Source organism: Plasmodium malariae (genome assembly GCF_900090045.1).
Source record: "Plasmodium malariae genome assembly, chromosome: 12".
Taxonomy (NCBI): domain Eukaryota; phylum Apicomplexa; class Aconoidasida; order Haemosporida; family Plasmodiidae; genus Plasmodium; species Plasmodium malariae.
Window position 1 is genome coordinate 2,871,695 of NC_041786.1, and position 20,778 is coordinate 2,892,472.

Genomic DNA, 20,778 nt, shown 5'->3' on the forward strand with positions numbered 1-20,778 from the left:
GTTACAAAAAAAAAAAAAAAAAAAGAAAAGGAAAATTAAAATTAAAACAGCTTGTTCTGTATAATAAACATTTAAGATTTTTTGCACGCGTGGTTATATTTTCCGTGCACACGTATATACATACATATGTTGCAATTTTCACAAGCAACTATGCAATTTACACAATTCATCCTTTTAATTTATCCTAATGTATGCGTTAACAAAATATATTTTTAATGATTATAACAAATATATGTATATAACTGTAGCACAACAAAAAAAGGAAAAAGGTATATGATTAAAAACAGTCATAGGAGTGAGCTCATTTGAGGGCTATTATTTTTTTTTTTTTTTGAAGGAATTCTTAGATTGTGGTAAAAAATAATAGCATTCACTATTTCTATCTTTTAAATGAAAATAACGTAACTGTAAAGTGTAAATTTTAAAATGTAAAATATTATATAGTATTAAAAAACATGTATAGAGTACGAAATGTATGATGTACGAAATGTATGATGTACGAAATGTATGATGTACGAAATGTATGCTGTACGAAATGTATGCTGTACGAAATGTATGCTGTACGAAATGTATGCTGTACGAAATGTATGCTGTACGAAATGTATGCTGTACGAAATGTATGCTGTACGAAATGTATGCTGTACGAAATGTATGCTGTACGAAATGTATGCTGTACGAAATGTATGCTGTACGAAATGTATGCTGTACGAAATGTATGCTGTACGAAATGTATGCTGTACGAAATGTATGCTGTACGAAATGTATGCTGTACGAAATGTATGCTGTACGAAATGTATGCTGTACGAAATGTATGCTGTGCGAAATGTCTGTAAAAGGATGTTAAAAAAATATCACATATAAATAATTTACAAATTTGAATATATATAATTAAAAAATGTTACCTTAAGATACAGCCAAACCAGCTAGGAATAAGGACCCTCTGGTATTCTCTAAAAACTAGTTTGCTGAAAATGTGTAATAGGTTATGCACATATTACAAAGATGAAAAGAAGTAAAAATGAACAAAAAAAAAAAAAAAGAATGTACACACAAAAATCTAATGAAATCCAATAAAACTGTTCTAACTTAAACGATGAAGCTATAAAGCCTGAGAGCATTGACGATACTATGGTATTTTCTATGTTTTTATTTAACTGCCAACATGATAAGGTGCAAAAACCTGAGGAAAAAAAAAAAAATAATAAAATAGATGAAGAGTTATTTTTAACTACATATTATTTCCTTAAATGCGAGCATGTTCTACAAGAGAACGAAAAAAATCTTACAAACTGCTACACATTATTATTTAAGTACTTTCCAACAAAAGCTGCTTATAAGCATATGTAGGTGCACGCATACATAAATATATATATACACTGTACACAAATTTATGCCCATTTGGAAATACAAAATTTACATATTCCATGGGGTTGTATATTTTTTTTAAGAAATATAGTACATGTCCAGAAGGATAGTCTAAAGGCGACGAAGTTCGATACTTGTATATTTTTTTTCAAGTTTAATAGCTTAGAGAATTGGAGAAACTTTAAAATATTTTGATAATTCTGATTATAACTATTGACGTATAAGAACATCTTATTTAAACTTGTTTTTTTATGATTATATAAAATATTTTTCATTAAAAAAAATGAGTTCTTACAATTGTTATTATTCGTTTTTGAAGAGACATTTGTTTTTATATAATGAAATATGATATTATCATTTTTATGTAAATAAAACTTTTTATTTATTTCATGTCGAAAAACGTAACCAATTATAAAACCATTTAGGTACATACGGAGGGTATAAATTGATACAATATTCTTACATTTTATATTATTATCTGCACTCATAATATCATTCATTTTTATTTTTGTTTATTTTTATTCTATATGGAAAGTCATAAAATCAACATAAAGATAGGAAGTTGATTTTATACGTTAGCTTTTTAGTCCCATTAGGGATAACATATGAGAACTGTGAAAAAACTGAATAAAAAATGCGAAGAAAAATAGTCAAATGTACAAGCATATATATATTATATGTATATATGTATATGTAAATGGCTCAAGTTTTACAAGAATTAAGCTTACACCTTCACACTTTCACAAGTTCAAGCTTTTATTTATATATGTATGAATATGAACGCAATTATATATATATGTATATATATATACGATATCGACATGCTGAAAATAACTAAATAATTTTTTTTTTATTTTTATTTTATATTTTGCTCCATATCATTTTGACATTATTGAGGTGTTTTATATTGTGGAAAAAAAAAAAAAAAAAAGGCATATATTTGTTTAACATATTTAGCACTTTTTACCCTTTTATTTTAACGACATACTTTTTTTTTCTTTTTTTTTTTTACATTATTTCTACATAATGATCTTTTTAATATTTTCAATTTTCGTTTCCAAATTTTTGATACAACACAAATTTTTATTTCTATCAGCCATTAAAATATCTGATTGATTTTTGATATCTTCATTTTTTTCATTTATTATATTAATTTTTTTAAGGATATTATTTTTGATGTTTTCAAGATGATTGTATGACTTTTTTTTTTCGCTATTTAAAAATTCAGTAATTATCACTTTCTTTTCGTTGAATAATTTATCATAGAAAGAATCTTTTAAATCGTTATTATTCGAGGGGTTTTCAATAGTCTCAAAAGACATCTTATATAAAATTTTTTCAAGTTCATCTATCTGTGTATATTTTTTTGGCAAAAAAAAAAAGAAATAAGAATTAAATGAAATATTATACTTTAAGATGTACACGTGTAATATAAACTTATTTTAGTTATAAAAGATAGTTATATTTTGATTTATTCATAGGAAAAAAAAAGGAGAAACTCAATGATTGGAAGAATTTTTGCAATTTTTTTTTTTTTAAAGTATATACTTTCGTTTTTAAGCCAACTGGTTCCGAATTTTTGTCCATCATTTTCTTAAAAATATTTGTAAAAGGGTAAAAAGAAAATTACTGAAGCTACTTGTAAAGGATAATTTGGTGCAATTCTGCGGATTTGTCAGTGTTAATAGTGTTATAAAAATAGCGCTTATGTGTGTACTTATATATGCATATACACATGCGTTAGTAATATTGTTATTTTGTCCTTCTCCCCATACCCTCAATCTTTTACAGTTTTACGTTGGCATACGTGAATTTGTAATTGTATATGATGTTAACAAAATAGCGGATAAAGAAATGCTACACAGATAGATAGGTATACATACACAATTATTTTTATTTTATATTTTTTTTTAAAAAAAAAAAAAGAGTATTTATAATAATGTCTAATTTTGTATAAATTTGTGCAATCGGGTATAATTTTTTTTTTTTTTTTTTTTTTTTTCTTGAGCAAAAGAACACTAGAGATTTTAGACATTAATTTCTTTCATTTTGAAGTTTTATACAGTCACATACAAAAAGTGTAAAAAAATTCTTTCTTTATATTTCTTTGTAGGCATTTAATGGAAGCATAATATTACACTCACATCTAATTTCTGAAAAAGTGATGAAAAGAAAAATCAAAGTTTCTTCAGTAGATGGAAGATCATGTATTTCATAAATGAGATCATATCAATGCATAAAAATAGAAAAAAAATCTACACGTTATGAATATTGCAAACATTGCTCATACTGCGAACGTAGTATATGTATAAAACATACGTATTTCCTCTTGTATAATGATAAATTTAAAATAAACTCTTTGCATACTTTGTTTTGGTTTTGGTAAGCTTATGTTAAATATATGAATGTTCACAAAATCGTTCCATCAGACCAATGCTAAGAGCATAATGGCTAAGAGAATTTAAACTTAATAAAATATGCTCTTAAAACTTTTTATTTTTTTAAAATGTGTTAAAGTATTATTAACAATAAATTTACTTAGCCATAATTAGTGCTTCAAAATTGATTTATATATATATATATATATATGTAATTATACACACATATATGTATATACATATACATATGTATACTTGTGCATGGATATATGTATATGCACATATATCCATGCATAACCTTTTGTATGTGCATCTTCATACATTTCTACCATTGTGTAAACTTATTTTTAAAATAACATGCGTTATTAGATATAACAGATGTAAAGGAAAAATAAGTAACTTTGAAAAAGTATACCATATGTATGTATATATATTATATATATATATTTATCTGCATATATACATGAAGTATCTATATTATTTGATTTATTTTTCCCTTTTTAAATTCATATTGAAAGAAATATTTAATTTGCATAAATTCCACTATTCCAGCATTGCGTCATTACATTATTGCGTCATTAAATTATTGCGTTATTACATTATTGCGTCATTAAATTATTGCGTTATTACATTATTGCGTTATTACATTATTGCGTTATTACATTATTGCGTTATTACATTATTATGTTATTACATTATTGCGTTATTACATTATTGCGTTATTACATTATTATGTTATTACATTATTGCGTTATTACATTATTGCGTTATTACATTATTGCGTTATTACTTTATTACGTTGTTGCATTATTGCATTATTACTTTATTACGTTGTTGCATTATTGCATTATTACTTTTTTGCATTGTCGCATTTTTCTTTTTTTTTCCTTTTTTTTCCTTTTTTTTGTTTTATTTTTGGTGCGTACTTCTTCACAGTTGACAATAAAATTATTACACAAAATCAACTAAAAATATAATGGGTAAATGAGCTAAAAAGTATATTTTTTTTTATAATTTTTTTAAGTTATGACTTTATAGAATTTAGTAGAGGTGTAAAATGTTACGAAAATTTTAATAATTGTTTGTGAAAAAATATAATTAATTTATTTTTTTTTTTTATTTTTTTTTTTTTTTTGACAATCACTATTTGTTTCTTAGATTCACACAAACCGTTTTTTTCATCTAGAATAAAAAAAATAGATGAAAAAAAAAAAAGAATTTAAAAGATTATCAAATTCGAAAGTGAAATATTATAGGGAAATTAAAAAGAAAAAAAAAAGGGGGAAAACGGGAAAAGGGAAAATAGGAAAAATAGCAAATGGAACAATAACAAATGATAAAATAACGAAAGATAAAATAACACAAAGAAAAATAACACTAAGAAAAATAACAAAAAGATAAAAAAACAAAACAAAACAAAACAGTATTATAATAGAAGCGTAGTAAAATCAAAAATAAACGAGATATATAACAACAGAAAGGTGTAAGAAGAAAGCATAAGAACCAATATTATAGAGAAATTCACTTTTAAAAGAAGAAAAGCAAATTATAATAAAATAAAATTTTAAAATGTGCTAGAAATGTTGAAAAGATGACATTCCAAAAAAAGGGCGTATAAAAATAGGGCAAGTATAAAAAAAGGGTGGATCTTCAATTAAACAAAATATAATTCAAGATTAAGAATAAGAAAAAAAGGTTGAAATATTATTGTAGTATGCAATCGCATATATATATGTGTGAACACACATTTGTATATATATAGTAAAAGAGTTGCACACAAAAAGTGTAAAAAGAGAAGAAATATGGAACAAGAAAAAATGATAAATCGAGACAAGACCTCCTTTTCTGAGGAAAATATCTTGAATGACATACACTATTTGACTATGATGAAAAATATTAATATAGATATTATTCAGGAGGGGTAATTAAAAAAAAAAAAAAAAAAATACCATGACTATACGTAAAGGTGCTTACGTTAAGTGGAAAAGTGCATGTACACCATTGCATATAAGCATATGTCTACTATCAGATACACGTTATTGCTGCCATGCTTACACCTATACACTTTTTTTGTTTATGCTCATGCAGACTACTGAAAAATGCAATAGATGATGATGATACGAACAGCATCCAGTTTCTGGAAGATGATAATTGTTCAAAGAGTGAATTAACAATACTTAATGCCCGTTTTAAAGTAGAAGAAACAAATTATACTTCTAATAAACATGAACTAAGATATGCAGACATTAACATAACTATAGATTTTAATAAAAAACAATTCGCGTACAGCATAGATAATTCTAAAATACATAAATGTTACTATTTAAAAATAACAGTACTTTTAGATTATATTATAGAAGAAGGGTTGAGCTTTAAAGAGAGTATATTATATTTACACAACTCAATCAATGATAGTAATTCCATGAATTGTGCTTGTTGGGGAAATGACAAAAGTGCAAAAAATGATAAAAGCAACAGAAAGAAGCAAGGAGACATAACTGAAAAAAGTGACAAACATGAGAAAAGTGAAAACAATGAAGGTCCATATTTAGAATATAAGCAAAGCGATAATTCGAAAATTGAACCCTTTGATATAAAGGATGATACAGTACATAAAGGAGTAGATAAGCTAAAGGTTTATATTAATTTGTATGAACAAGGAGATATTATATTTTTAGATAAAAAAAAGGAAATGGATGAACTAAGGAGAGTTACATCCCCAACGTACTTCGACGATAACATCATTTTCTTAGATAATGAAAATGACAAATTAGGTCAAAACGAATTACTGGAATCAGTTAATTCCAAAATAGAACATAATGTGGTAGTTAAACAAGGGCACACAGACATAGCATTTTTGAAGGAAGAAGAAGAGAGAAAAAGGAAAGAAAAACGAAAAAGTGAAGAATTGAAAAAAAATCACAAGGATGAACAGAAAGAGGAAAAGGAAGAAAAAGAAGAAAGAGATGAAAGAGAAAATAATAATTACAACGACGTTAGAGAGGACAAGGATGATGTCTATTACACTGATAAAGATTATGATGACTATATTAACGATAACGATGATAAAGACTATATTGATGATTATTATTATAATGACCATGTTGACAATGATGACTACAATATCGACAATATAAAGGAGGAATCAAAAAGTTACAAAAAGGAAGGATATAATGAAAGAGGTGAAAAAGCGTTTTCCTTAAAAGACGCTGAAGAAATAAGTTTATTTCTTAAAAGCGATTTTAGAAATAACGAATTTGAGAAAGATAATCCACGAATGAAGGGAAGGGACAGAAAATATGAAGTAGAAGAGGAAAAAAAAAAAAAGGCGTTTACGAAAATTATGAATGAAAATACACCTGTAACTGTTTTACTGTCTGAAAAAGGAAACGAGGTTTGTAAAGAACTAATTAATAATCATTCTAGATATTATCGAGATTTCAAAGAAGAGAAAGTGTTAGGCTGCGGTGGGTTTGGTTATGTAATGAAAGTTAAGAATAAAAGATTCGATATTACGTATGCTTTAAAAAAAATAAGGTTAAGTAGTTACAGTAATGGATCTACTTTTCTAAATACAAATGATGATGTTATGGATGAAGATGACAATTATATAGTAGAAGAGGCGATAATGTTTTCAAAATTACAACATGAAAATATTGTTAGGTATTATGATGCATGGATTGAAAAAAATATTGATTTTTACCTATGTAAGGAAATAAAACATTATAGTGAAGAGAATATTAAAAAAACAAAAAAAGAATACATTGATTTTATGGAAGAAATAAAACAAACTTGGAATTGTAAAAAAAGCTATGAAGAAAAATCTAAAGAGAAATATTTATATATATTAATGGAATATTGCCCAGGAAAAACATTAAGAGAAGCTATAGATTGTGGGTTTATTTATGAAAATGAGAAGCTAATATGGGAATTAATTAAACAGATATTAAAGGGATTATATTTTATCCATGATATGAAGAAAATGCATAGAGATATTAAACCGTCTAATATATTTTTACAAATAAGTGATGATATTTTAACGGCGAAAATTGGCGATTTTGGATTAACAACACAAGTTGGAAACAATAAAATAAACCCATCAGCAGGAACAGTTAATTATATATCACCTGAACAACTTAAAGGTGAATACTTCGATCAAAAGGCGGACATTTTTTCACTAGGTGTAGTTTTTTTTGAAATGTTTCATAAACCGTTTTCTACAATTATGGAAAGATCCATCGTATTATCAAATTTATTAAAAGGAATATATCCGGAATATATGCAATCAGAAAGTAAAAGATTTCAGTTTTTGTCAAGTCTGCTAGCCATAAATCCAAAGGAGAGATCTTCTGCATATAAGTTGCTACACGATTATTTTTTTTTTTCCTTTGAAAAGGATTATACGGAAATTTACAATTTAGTAGAAAAAAAAAGGAATTGTGAAGAAGTGCATACAATAATTAGTGCATTATTTAATAAATTTGACACTAAGAGAGAAGAAAAAATAATAAAAAAAGAAGACATGTTAACCTTTCAAAGCGCTAAAATGTTTACTGAAGAATCTGATATTAGGAAAAGTATAAAAAAGAAAATTATAGCATCTTTAAAAAGTAGAGGTGCAATTTTTATAATTACACCTATTGTTTTACGAAATAAATATTATATAAATTTAGAAAATATTTATATTGATGAGTGTAATTGTTCTCAACATTCTTATAAGAAGAAAGAATGTAAAACGACGAATATATATATTAATACAAATATATGTAACAATGTAGTTAACCTGGTATATTTGTTAGATATCTATGGAAACACTGTAACATTGCGCCCTAGTTTTTTCTTGTCTTTTTCCGAATATATATATGAAAATATTAATTGTTATAGTAAAAATAATGAAACAAGCTTTTACTTAAAATTTTATACTGAAGGATATACATACAAATATCATACCATTAAGAGTAAACAAACGAAGAAAGATATTAACACACAAATATACCCAGAAGAGGTAGAGAAAATATTTTATTGCATTTTAATTAATTCTAAAAACTTATATGGGAAGGAAGAATTAAATTACCACTCGATATTTTCTAATTCGGATATCTTGGTATCTGTTTATACTCTGTACAATCACCTACCACATTTTAATAAATTATTATTTTTATGGTCATATATTGACTTACTTCCTTTAATATTGAACGTATGCTTAGATATATCACAAAGTGACTGTGATGAGTTGAGTCTCATTTTGAAAAAGAATACTTCTTTACTAGTCAGCAAGTCATCAATCACACCGTTGGTGCAGCAGTTTAAAATGTGTAGCAACAGTGGGAATAGTAATAGCAGTAGCAATAACAATATTAATAGTAGTGGTAATAATAATAGCAATGGTAATAGCAATAACAATAGCAGCAGTAATAACAATAACAATAACAATAATAATAACAATAGCAGTGGTAATAGCAATAGTAATAACAATAACAATAGCAGTGGTAATATCAACAGTAATAACAATAACAACAGCAGTGGTAGTAATAATATTAATATTAACAATAATAACATAAACAATAATAACATAAACAATAATAATATAAGTAATAATAATATTAGTAATAATAATATTAGCAATAATAATATTAGCAATAATAATATTAGCAATAATAATATTAGCAATAATAATATTAGCAATAATAATATAAGTAATAATAATATTAGCAATAATAATATTAGCAATAATAATATTAGCAATAATAATATTAGCAATAATAATATTAGCAATAATAATATTAGCAATAATAATATTAGCAATAATAATATTAACAATAATAATAGTAATGCATCGAAAATAAGTGATTTTATATATAGCCTATTTCAGCTAAAATGTGAAAATAACAAAGTAGATGAATACTTGAATAGTTTATCTAAATTTATATCGGATATACTAAATAAAAAGGACCCCTTTTTTAGTGGTTATAACAAAAACTCCCTTTTACCGGGCATGGAAAATGCGAATGCATATTATAGTGGTAATAGTAGTGCTATTGGTGGTCCTACTGATGGTCCTACTGGAAGTCCTGCAGGCGATCCCATTGGTAGTTCCTTTGGTAATGATATTGATACTCGAAGTAACTATGTAATTAGATGCAAATCGAAAAAAAAAAATGAAACGTTAATTAAGTATACAGGTACTGATGCACATGAAAATGAAGCAAATAAAATGAATATTTTTTCTGTACTAGATAAAGTAAGGAAGATTAATAATTTTATTGGGACAAACACTATAATTGATAATACATGCTTTGACTTATTTTTAAATTATGAAGAAAATATATTTTCGAATGAAATTATATTTTATGTAATAAATGAAGGTAAAAATAAAGACATAATAGCTTATGGAGGAAGATTCGACAGGATAATGCAGAAGTTGAACCGTGCCAATGTAAGGTGTGATAGTGCAAATGGTTGTGGCAACGTAGGGGATAGTAACAATATATGGGGTGATTATGCATATGGTAGTAGTATTGTAGAGGGTAGTAACAACGTACAGGGTAATAGTAATTTAGAGGGTGGTAATGCAAACGGTAGTAGTAATGTAGAGGATGGTCATATAGGCGGTTTTGGTAGTAGCAGTAGTGGTAATACCAATACATTAAATATAAAAGCATATGGTGTTGAAATTTATGTAGACAAAATATTTTTGAAAGTTACGGAATGTAGTGAAAAAATGTTTAATATGCCATTGATAGGTACATCCGATAAATCACAAATATTCAAGAATTTTTTATTAACTCCCCATGATCACAATAATTTTGCATGTACAAATAATATAATTCATTCATCTTTTAACAATGGTCCACTCAATTATTCATCTCCAAAAGTGTTAATTGAAGTATATGAAATTGAAAACTTGTTAGTCGCTTATGATTTGTCAAGAAATTTATTAAGTAATAATATTCCTTCATATACATATTTTTCTAGTAATACTGCACATAATAAAAAAAAGGCAAAAAGATTTAAACAGCAAAAAATTAAATTCATTATTTCAATTAAATCAAATAGCAATGATGCCTCTTTTGATATGCTTAACTCAGTCAAATTAAATGATGTTATTTATAAAATTTTTAATTCCAATAATGAAGATTATAATTTCTTGCGCCAGGAAGAATTAATACATTACCTAACCAAAAATATGTAGTTCTTCCATTAATTTTGAAGCTAAATATGTATGAACTTTATTTATATTATATGTTTATATGTATTTATAAAATATGCACACAAGCATATATGCTGATGTACATGTGCCTGCACGCAGATGTTTAATAATTACCACAAGCACAAACCATAGACTACGAAAAGCACCATTATGTTTCGCGCGAAATATATATGTATACGTAGATAGATATATAGATATACAGAAAGGAAGACGCACATTCAGCACGTTTTAATAGAATCTTTTTGTACCAAAAATGGGCAGGTTTTATTAAAAAATGATGACGAACGTATTATTTGATATTAATAATATTACAATTGATATCATTCCTTATAGTAATATGTACATGTGTTAAGGTAATATTTTGCCCTTATATTTTAGAGTGAAATTTTCACACATCTTTAATTCAAAAAATTATTAATTTTTTTTTTGTCAATATTATAAATTTTTATTTTTTTTGTTACTTTTATCATTTTTACTAATTAAATACGCACACAAGCACACACATGTAAGTATGTGCATGTATGTATGTATTTATATGTGTATATTTATTTGTACTTCATTTTAATACCCTCTTTCTACACTTTTTTTTTAATACCTTTTCTCCCTTTGTATTTTTTAAGTATATTTGTATATACACATTTTAAATTATTAATAAAAAAAAAGAAATGTATATATGTCTTACGTGATGAATTTTATGATTTTAATTTCACATTTCTTTTTTTTTTACATAAATAAAATACTGGTATATTCTTTTTATTTGTGCATCCGTTCGTTTTATTTTTTTAATATTTCCCCATTTTTAAGAATCTCCTTTTTAAATGTATAACAATATTTTTTAAAAACATAATTATTTTAATTTAATTCGAACATATGCTATTAGTAATATCATTATTATAAATCTTATCTTGAGTATTTTTTTCTTTTTTTCCTTATTATTATTGATGAAAAGTTGTATGGACTTCATTAAAATAACTGACTCATCTATCTCCTTATTTATTTCATGTTATTAATGTATAGAATAAACATATAATATGAAATAAATTCAATAATGCGACTATAATGTGGCTAGTCTTGTCTTGTATAATTATATGCATGTTGTTTTATTTTAATGACTAGGTGTGTCACTTAAGCAATTAATTTTATGGAAATAAACAAGAGCTTTCCGTACTTTACATATTTCTTTTAATTTGAATATTATGTATAAGTCCTCAAAATTAAGTATCATTATATCCGTAGATAACTTATCAAATATATGCTAAAAAAATTATTTAAATAAATCCCAAAAACAGCAGCATATGCCTTTAGTTTTTTTTTTTTTTTTTAATAAATAAATTTTACAAGGAACAATCATAAATTATTATATTAGACAAAAAAAAAAAATTATAAATCATGAAATTATTCAAAGCGATTTTTATTATTCTTACGCTATTTTTTATTTTATTTCTTTTTTCTTTTTTTTTTTTTTAAACTCAAGATGAAAATTAAAAAAAATAATGAATCAACAAATTTGCTCTAGTGTTAACATAAATAAAGTTGCATATGAAACAACATTTTTGTTGTATTGTGGAATGCAGAAAAACCATATTTTAACTACAATAATGTGAAGTAAAAAAAAAAAAAAAAATTTTTTTTACATCCAAAATTAACAAAGGGGGAATATCTTTTTTATTATTTTTTTTTATTATATGTTATATTAACAAAAAATAAAAAGGTAAGAAAAAATAAAAAGCATGCATAAAGATAAAAAAAATATTTTGAAATAAAAAAAAGGAAGTTTCATTAAAGTTCGTTAAAATTTTCATTTTCCTTTATGTGTTTAATGGCCTAACAAAAGTAAAATAGAGCGAACAGTAATAAATAAATATATATATATATATATATATATATATTCGTATATATGTACGTAAAATTAAATATATGTACTACCCTTAATTTGTGCTCTTTTATATTAACATACCAAAGTAATATATTCAGGTAGGCAAGGGTCTTTGTCATCAATGTACATGAATTTTCTCAAGGTATCGAGGCCTATTAAAAAGAAATAGAATAGAAATAAATATATAAATAATCTATGAATATATTTTACGTTGTTATTTTATTTTTTATTCATTTCCCCCCCCCCTAACATACACATTATCTGTATAAAGTAAGACACTCAGTCCACACTTTTGATCTTTTCATGTATACCATTAAGTTTTTTTATATAATTCGAAATAATATTATTTACAGAAAAGTTTGCTACTATACTAATTATGTATCTGTTTAAGACGAATTTGTGATAAAGAATTTCATCGTTTTTTAATAAATGATAATTTCTCATTTTATGTATAGTTTTTAGGTATGTAAAAATAATGTCAATGAATACTTTTTTTTCTGAACAAGACAGATCATCTAACTCTTCATAATGGTCACTAAAAATATTAGATATAAATAAAATTAATTTGAAAATTTCTAAATTGAACTTTTTTTTATAATACACAAACATGTCCATAAACAAAACATAGTTGCTATATAAATCGATGTGTACATCAACAAAATTGTCAAAATAGTTTATTTCATTAATATAAATTAGATTTTCCTTAATTTGTTCAATTATCGTTTTATATAAATTCTTGTACTCCAATACTTGCTCTACTTTAAAATTTTTTTCATCTAGAATGTTGTATAATGTTTCAAAAATCAATCTAAACATCAATGATATATATTTCAATATGTAATTTTTATTATCTGTGATATTTAGAATTTTCCTATTGCTAAATACTATATTTTTTTTGAAAAAAAGGAATATATTTTCTTTCATTTTTTGAATGTAACCATAAAAATCCGTGTACAATGATCTCATACCTCTTATAATATGTATAAATAAATGATTTTCATATTTTAATGAATTTTCAATAAAGACATAAAAATAATTACAAGTAGTTACATCATTTTTTATTTTTTTTAAAGAGTCTAAAACAGACAGAAATAGAACAAAAGAAAAATCTTTCGTTCTGATTAATTTGTCATATGTTTTTTTGTTTATTATGAAATTGTTCAGAAGCATAAATACATTATCTTTTTTAAGTTTATTTAATATAATATAATAGAAATAATACGGATAAAGAAATTCAAATATGTCCTCACTATTTCCATTGTGAGTTATTAAATTAATTAAAAGTATTAATTCGTATTTATCAACTTCAGAATATAATTCTAGTAAGTCTTCATGTAATTTTATGTTATCAGGGTAGCTGTTTATATTTTCCCTTGAAGTATCATAATTATTATCGGTATTATTATTATTTGCGATTTCTTCCTTCATTATATTTGAATTACTATTATAATTCTGTCTTCCTAAAAATAAGTTCTGATACAATTTTTTTTCCGTTATTTTTTTTTTAATAGAATCATTAAAAGGAATATAACGTATGATAATTTTTAATGCTTTTATATAGTTATTTAGATGATTCTCACTCCCTTCTTTTTCTATTGCAATTTTGTTTTTACAAACTATTGGCAGATTAATTACTCTATCTTCTTCATTTTCGTCTAATTTTGTTGCCCCTTCTGGATTTTTTAAATTGTAGTGTTTTTTGATGATATCAATATCATCGAACAATTCCAACGACATGCTTTTTCTTTTTATTATAAACCAATTTAAAGCATATGCCCCGAAGGATCGTTAATTTCTTGTAATGTTTGATTAAGCCTTTTTTTTTTTTTTTTTTTTTTTCTTATTATTATTTCCAATTAAAAGGGTCTAGTAAACTTTTAGTTAAGTAAATAAATAAGTACAAGTAAATAATTATATTGACACAAATAAATAATAAATCTACATGTACAATATAATTTGAGTTTTCCTCTAATAAGGCTTTCAACGGTTTTCTTATCACAGTTACAATTAAATATCTTTTTACATTATTTTAACATATTTTGTTAATAATAAAAATATATTTTTTTTAATTTTTCTGGTTTGTTTATTGCATGAAGAGGCATTTGTTTTACTTGACGTGAATATATTATACAATATTTTTTAAGTATACGTTTGTATGCATGAATATATTACAGTCCGTGCAATATATATAACAATAACCGAAATAAATTTAATTTTTTCGAATTTTTACACTCTCGTTTTTTCGCTTTTCATTTTTTCATGAACAAGTTATATTGCTTCTTCTCTATATTCTGAAGCTCTTTTTAAAAATAAAAAAAATGATCTTCAGACATTCTGATAAAAATTATACATTTTTTTGAAAAAATTTATACTTTCAAGAAATATAAGAAAAAAAAAAAAAAAGGACACTAAAAAAATGTTTGAAATTTTTTGAATGCAACAGAAAAAAAACGGAGCTACTGATTTTTTAGCACAAACCTGGAGCATTTTACTTGTTAACTGTTTTTTACAGAAATGTGAAACTAAATGAAAAAGAACAGTGTTATATTTATTCCTGTACAGTAGGTACTGAATATACGTAGGCTTATACATAAGTAATATACACCACGTTCAGCTTAAAAATATTAAATCAAATTAACAATATCCTTTTATATAGTTGTAATAGTCTTCTTTAAAAGTCTTCTGGTATTTCATTTAGCTCTTTGGGTAGCTGTCATAATTACATGTTTGGTTGAAGTTGAAATAAAATAATACAAATAAAACCATCTTTTTTTAAAAGCTTCTATTTATTTAATTATAATTTTTTTTTTTTTTTTTTTTTTTTTTTTTGAAGTGAATTAAATATATATATATATATATATATACATATATGAAAGGGTAAATTTTTCAAAAAAATTATAAATATTAAAAAGGAGAATAACATCAGTTATTTTAAGTATGCTTGCAATTTAACTTATTCCAATATGGAAAGAAAAATTTAAAAATATAAAGGAACCATGAAAAAAAGAAACAACGAAAAAATGGAACCGTGAAAAAAAAAGAACTGTTAAAAATGGGAACAGAGAAGAAACGAAAAGAAACAAAGGAAAAATAGAACAACGCAAAAAAACAGTTAAAAAATGCGTAAAAATCGTTAAAATCATTTTTAAATATAATATGAAAACATAATAGAAAAGGCTATATAATGATAATTATATACCGTGTCCCCTTGCTCGTGTTAATTCAGTCGATAAATTATCTCTCTATAAATGATGTGGAAAGAAAAAGAAAAGTTAAAAAAGGGAAAAAAGTAATATACTGTAATAAAATATATGAATGTTACATAAATTTAAAGATAAAACATACATTGTATATACATATATATACATGTAATAATTTTCCATATATGTAGTATTACCTCAGGATCGTAATCTGGGAAATCTTTGATCAAGTCAAAAATAGCATTTCTCGTTTTTTCCTTCAGTTCATCAACAGTCATATTTTCACTAGGATAAAAAGGTTCTCCAAAAGAAAGATACACAGTTCCTATATCAACTGTTTTTGATTTAACCGGCCATATATTGTCTGTTCCATGTAATGCACATGGTAATATTTCACAATTGTTTTCAATTGCATATCTAAAAAATCCGGATTTGAAAAATTGTAGTTGTCCACTAAGAGATCTTGTACCTTCTGGGAATACAACTATGCTAATATTTAAATCTTGATACTCTTTACATGTTTTCATAATATCTTCTACTCCTCCTTGCCTTACTTCCCATCCTCCTTTTCCTTTAGTAAAATATACTGGAATATCCCCTGCCAAATATAATGCCTGACCTCCAAATGGTACTTTAAATAATGAACTTTTAAAAACAAATTTAACATTCCAAATTATGGTGCCAGCATTAACAATCCACGGATCGAGTGACGACAAATGATTAAAAAACAAGAGAGTCTTAGTTGGCCTATAACCCTTATTAGGTTTTCTTATTATTTTTATTCTCCAAAATGGGTTCAAAACTATAACTATCATAAGGAAAAATTATAAGAACATTTGTACGTATATGTGTGCATGCATGTGTGGGTATATAAGAATTTATACGGACAAGTATTTGTGTACGGAAGTAATTATGTATGTATTTATGTATGTATGTATGTATGTATGTATGCACCTATGTATGTATGCATCTATGTATGTATGCATCTATGTATGTATGCACCTATGTATGTATGCATCTATGTATGTATGCATCTATGTATGTATGTATCTATGTAGGTACATCACCATATATGTGCTATTTATGTGTATACGTTCATTTTTATATAATATATACAACATCTCGCTAAAATAAAGGTATATATTCAAAAGTTATTCATATTCTTTACATTTTTATTTTTTTTTCTTTGTTTTACAACCCAACCATACAGTAACACATAAAGCAATTAAGTACGTATGTATGTATATATTATATTCTTTGCGCATGTGACATATCTTATTTTCTTTTGAATAAGTAGTTTTCTTGTATGTTCTATTCTTTTTTCTCTTTTTAAATATATTTGCATGCTTTTTTTTTTTTTTTCATTTTTATCATTTTTCTTTTTATACTTACTAAGATACATACAAAATCGCAGGCAATAACCAAATATTATCAATCTTGCTTTTCTACTGCATATAAGTACAGGGAAAAACAAAAAGCAGCATATTATTTGGCTAACTAAGGAAATTATCACAAAAATTACCACTTCAATAGCAAAATACGTATTTACAAGTAATCTAATAAAAATATTACTTGTTCTGTCTCCTTTATTTCTAGAGCCTTCCATCTTCTTTCAAGTTTAATAAATATGACAAAATATTATTGTAAGTATGCATAATTTCAACTCAGAACTTACGCAAAATATAAAAGTTTTATTCATTTATTACATATAGTGTTTTAACGCGATAATAAAAACAAAAAAAAAAAAATAATGGAAGAAGAAAAGAAAAAGGAAAATTTTTTCAAATTTGCTAAAACGAATATTATAAAAAAATATATTTCAAAAAAGATTAAGTAAAAATTATTGTTATGCGTAAGGAGCACATTGACTTATATATGTGTGTGTGAACATTTTACGAAACTATAACTGGGCGAAATTTTAAACAAAAAAAAAAAAAATTGTTTTTATATGAAATAGATTTTAAATAAAATGAAAAAAAAATTTCCTTCATGTCATCATATGTAAATGTTTAATCTAAATGTTCACGAATAAAAAAAGAAAATAAAAAAAAAATAAATATACATATTAACGTAAACAGTAAGATGTTATATATTTGCAAAAATGTATTAATTTCTGTAATCTTTACAAAAGGGTAAACAGTATAAAAAATACTGTGAGGATGTTGTGAAATTAAGAATTTACAAAGATTATATTGTAAATTTATAAATATATAAATATATTTATATATATGAACAGAATTATATGTTTGAAGTAACATTCAATTTTCTCATGAATTTTTCTATGTAAGGCAATGACATTAAATTGTAAAAAAACAAAAATTAATATAATATTATACAATACTTAAAGTTTAAAATAATTTTGTTTCTCAATATTAAATTACATATATTTTTCTTGCATAAAAATAATTGGTTATATGGTACAAAATATATATGAAAATTATATAATTATATATACATAAGGAATATTCGTATTTTTTATTTACAGAGTTCTTTTGATTTTATCAGTTTTAATGTATAAAATTTCAATGACATTTACGTAATACGAAAAAAATAAAAAATTTTAAAAAGGGAATAAAAGCAAAAAAAGGAAAAAGAGGAAAAAGAGGAAAAACAAGAAAAAAGAAAAAAAAAGAAAAGAAAAAAAGGAAAAAAAAAAAAAAAAAGAAGCGTCAACTTAAGTTCAATTTTTGCCTTTTTAGTAACAAAAAATATATCAGTAGAATTTATGAATTACCTCTCGTTGTTCCCTGCTTAAATATACATATATGTGAACGTTAAATACACAATAAAAAGTATGTGTTAAGTGTGTTATTTTATCTTAATAATTTACATGATAATTATAGCGAATTTCTAAAATTGAACAGAAGAAAAAGTGGAGTAAGGAAAAATATTTGATAAATTCATGTGTATAACAATATATATATATATATATATGGGAATAATGTTATAGGGCGTACGTAAAAACATTCTTTAAACAGGAGTTCACACCTTTAAAGATAAATTTAAAAAAAAAAGAAAGGAATTAAAAAGTTTATAAACTTATGAATTGGTGATCATAAAATATTAAAAATTACATGAATAAATTTAGGAAAGGGACTAGCTGAAGGAGAATAGTATTTTTTATTAAGTTATTTTATCAGCAGACAAAAATATAGCTTGCTTGTAGTTAAACACATAAATTATAAAACATAATTATATATGTTATGAATTTTCTTGGGCTCTTATAAATAACATTTTTTAATGTTTAAAAGCTCGTAGTGATTATGCCTTTCTCCCTTTTTTGTGATTTTCATTTCTGTGTTAAAAAAAGGAAAAAGTAGTTGGAACATGTATATGCATGTGCAAATAAATCAGTTCGTTCATATATATATATATATATATATATATATATATGCATGTATATTATGTGCATTTACGTATACGTGCAATTATACGCAATCATATTTCTCCGTTGTAACCTGTACTTTCGTATTCTCTTTTTTTCATTATCCAAATATTCCTTTAAGTGAACTTGTTTTTCTACTCCTGATTCATCTTCATATTTATCTCCAAATATTTCTTGAACTTCCAAGTCCATTTTTTCTCTTCCAAAACGCACATACAATATTTGTAAGGTTTTTTCAACAGTTATATATCCATTCATTTCATAATCAAACATAAAGAACTGAATAATATTGTATAAGTCACTGGGTATTTGCTTCTTTTTATCATTAACGCACCGCAAATATAAAAAATAAATTTCATCATAATCTAAGCAGTTATCCATGTTGTCATCGAATTCCCATATCATTCTCTCAACTTCGCTCTAATGAGTAAAAAAAAAAATTTATTATAAAATAAAACAAAATAAAATTTTTTTGTTTTTTGTTTTTTTTTCAGCACATTTTAAACAGCTGACAAATTCAACAACGTGAATAACAGTGAATTTATAATTAAATTGTTAAACTATACGTAGCTTTTTTAATCATTTTACGTTCTAAACATTTTGCTTCGTTCACCCGCTCGTTTTTTTTTTTTTTTTTTTTTTTGGTTAATAAACGAAATGAAATTTCTTGTTAAGAAATAATAGAAAGTGTACGAAACAGAATGAGCTTATTCCCTCAATGTTATGCATAAGGCATTTAAGGATATAACGGCAGTAAAATTAAAAAGCTGATATATTTAAAGGACAAAATGAGAGATAATCATATACCTTAGAAATCTTGTAATTGTATTTATGTAATATGTCATGAAGATTAGAAACAGAAATTTTCCCTGTATTATCTTTGTCCATCATTTTAAAGACTCTCTGTAAATTTTTTTTTTCTGTGTTAGAGATTTTTTTTAAGCTTTTGATGTCTAATGGTGCTATATACCCATTTCCACAAATATAGAAGTTTGGATTCTTGTCATTGTTTAATTTTTCAATAATTGGTATATATGGTTTTTCATTCATTTTATCTATTATTATTTTTTCTTATTAATATTCTACTGAGTTTTAAGTTTTGTTACATATGTTTATTAACTATTATAAAGCATATCATTTGGAATGCATAAAATTCATAGGAAAAAAAAAAAAAAAAATTTTACTAATGATTCTAAGTGTGCAAAATAGTAAAAAAAAAAAAAAAAAAAAAAAGAAATAAAGAGAAATGAAGTGGAATGATATAAGATACAAATGTTAAAAATAAAAGAAAAAAAAAAAAGAAAAGTTTAAGGAAAAAATAAAGAAAATAAATATACATGTTTGCACTTTCACAATTATTGCGT

The 20,778-nt window shown here is 24.4% G+C and overlaps 6 protein-coding genes across 6 annotated transcripts; 1 reads left to right on the forward strand and 5 right to left on the reverse strand.

Moving 5' to 3' along the window:
• Positions 1–898: 898 nt before the first annotated feature.
• On the reverse strand, positions 899–1,865 carry PmUG01_12072300 (shikimate dehydrogenase, putative; the record flags this gene model as incomplete). The annotated part of the gene is made up of 3 exons (XM_029006964.1): positions 899–965; positions 1,087–1,180; positions 1,460–1,865. Coding segments are annotated over 3 exons (567 nt in total), but the record flags the coding sequence as incomplete, so codon positions are not given.
• Positions 1,866–2,384: 519 nt separating this feature from the next.
• On the reverse strand, positions 2,385–2,955 carry PmUG01_12072400 (conserved Plasmodium protein, unknown function; the record flags this gene model as incomplete). Its single annotated transcript, XM_029006965.1, has 2 exons — positions 2,385–2,717; positions 2,914–2,955. The coding sequence occupies 2 exons, from the start codon at positions 2,953–2,955 to the stop codon at positions 2,385–2,387; spliced, it is 375 nt and encodes a 124-aa protein (XP_028863402.1).
• A 2,590-nt stretch (positions 2,956–5,545) lies between these two features.
• PmUG01_12072500 (serine/threonine protein kinase, putative) lies at positions 5,546–10,935 on the forward strand (the record flags this gene model as incomplete). Its single annotated transcript, XM_029006967.1, has 2 exons — positions 5,546–5,664; positions 5,832–10,935. The coding sequence occupies 2 exons, from the start codon at positions 5,546–5,548 to the stop codon at positions 10,933–10,935; spliced, it is 5,223 nt and encodes a 1,740-aa protein (XP_028863403.1).
• Positions 10,936–12,732: 1,797 nt separating this feature from the next.
• Positions 12,733–14,566, reverse strand: PmUG01_12072600 (conserved Plasmodium protein, unknown function; the record flags this gene model as incomplete). The annotated part of the gene is made up of 3 exons (XM_029006968.1): positions 12,733–12,777; positions 12,911–12,981; positions 13,141–14,566. The coding sequence occupies 3 exons, from the start codon at positions 14,564–14,566 to the stop codon at positions 12,733–12,735; spliced, it is 1,542 nt and encodes a 513-aa protein (XP_028863404.1).
• A 1,454-nt stretch (positions 14,567–16,020) lies between these two features.
• On the reverse strand, positions 16,021–17,635 carry PmUG01_12072700 (1-acyl-sn-glycerol-3-phosphate acyltransferase, putative; the record flags this gene model as incomplete). The annotated part of the gene is made up of 3 exons (XM_029006969.1): positions 16,021–16,071; positions 16,227–16,837; positions 17,422–17,635. The coding sequence occupies 3 exons, from the start codon at positions 17,633–17,635 to the stop codon at positions 16,021–16,023; spliced, it is 876 nt and encodes a 291-aa protein (XP_028863405.1).
• Positions 17,636–19,290: 1,655 nt separating this feature from the next.
• On the reverse strand, positions 19,291–20,464 carry PmUG01_12072800 (calmodulin-like protein; the record flags this gene model as incomplete). The annotated part of the gene is made up of 3 exons (XM_029006970.1): positions 19,291–19,324; positions 19,488–19,834; positions 20,222–20,464. 3 exons carry the CDS (start codon positions 20,462–20,464, stop codon positions 19,291–19,293), a joined length of 624 nt encoding a protein of 207 aa, XP_028863406.1.
• Between the last annotated feature and the right edge of the window lie 314 nt (positions 20,465–20,778).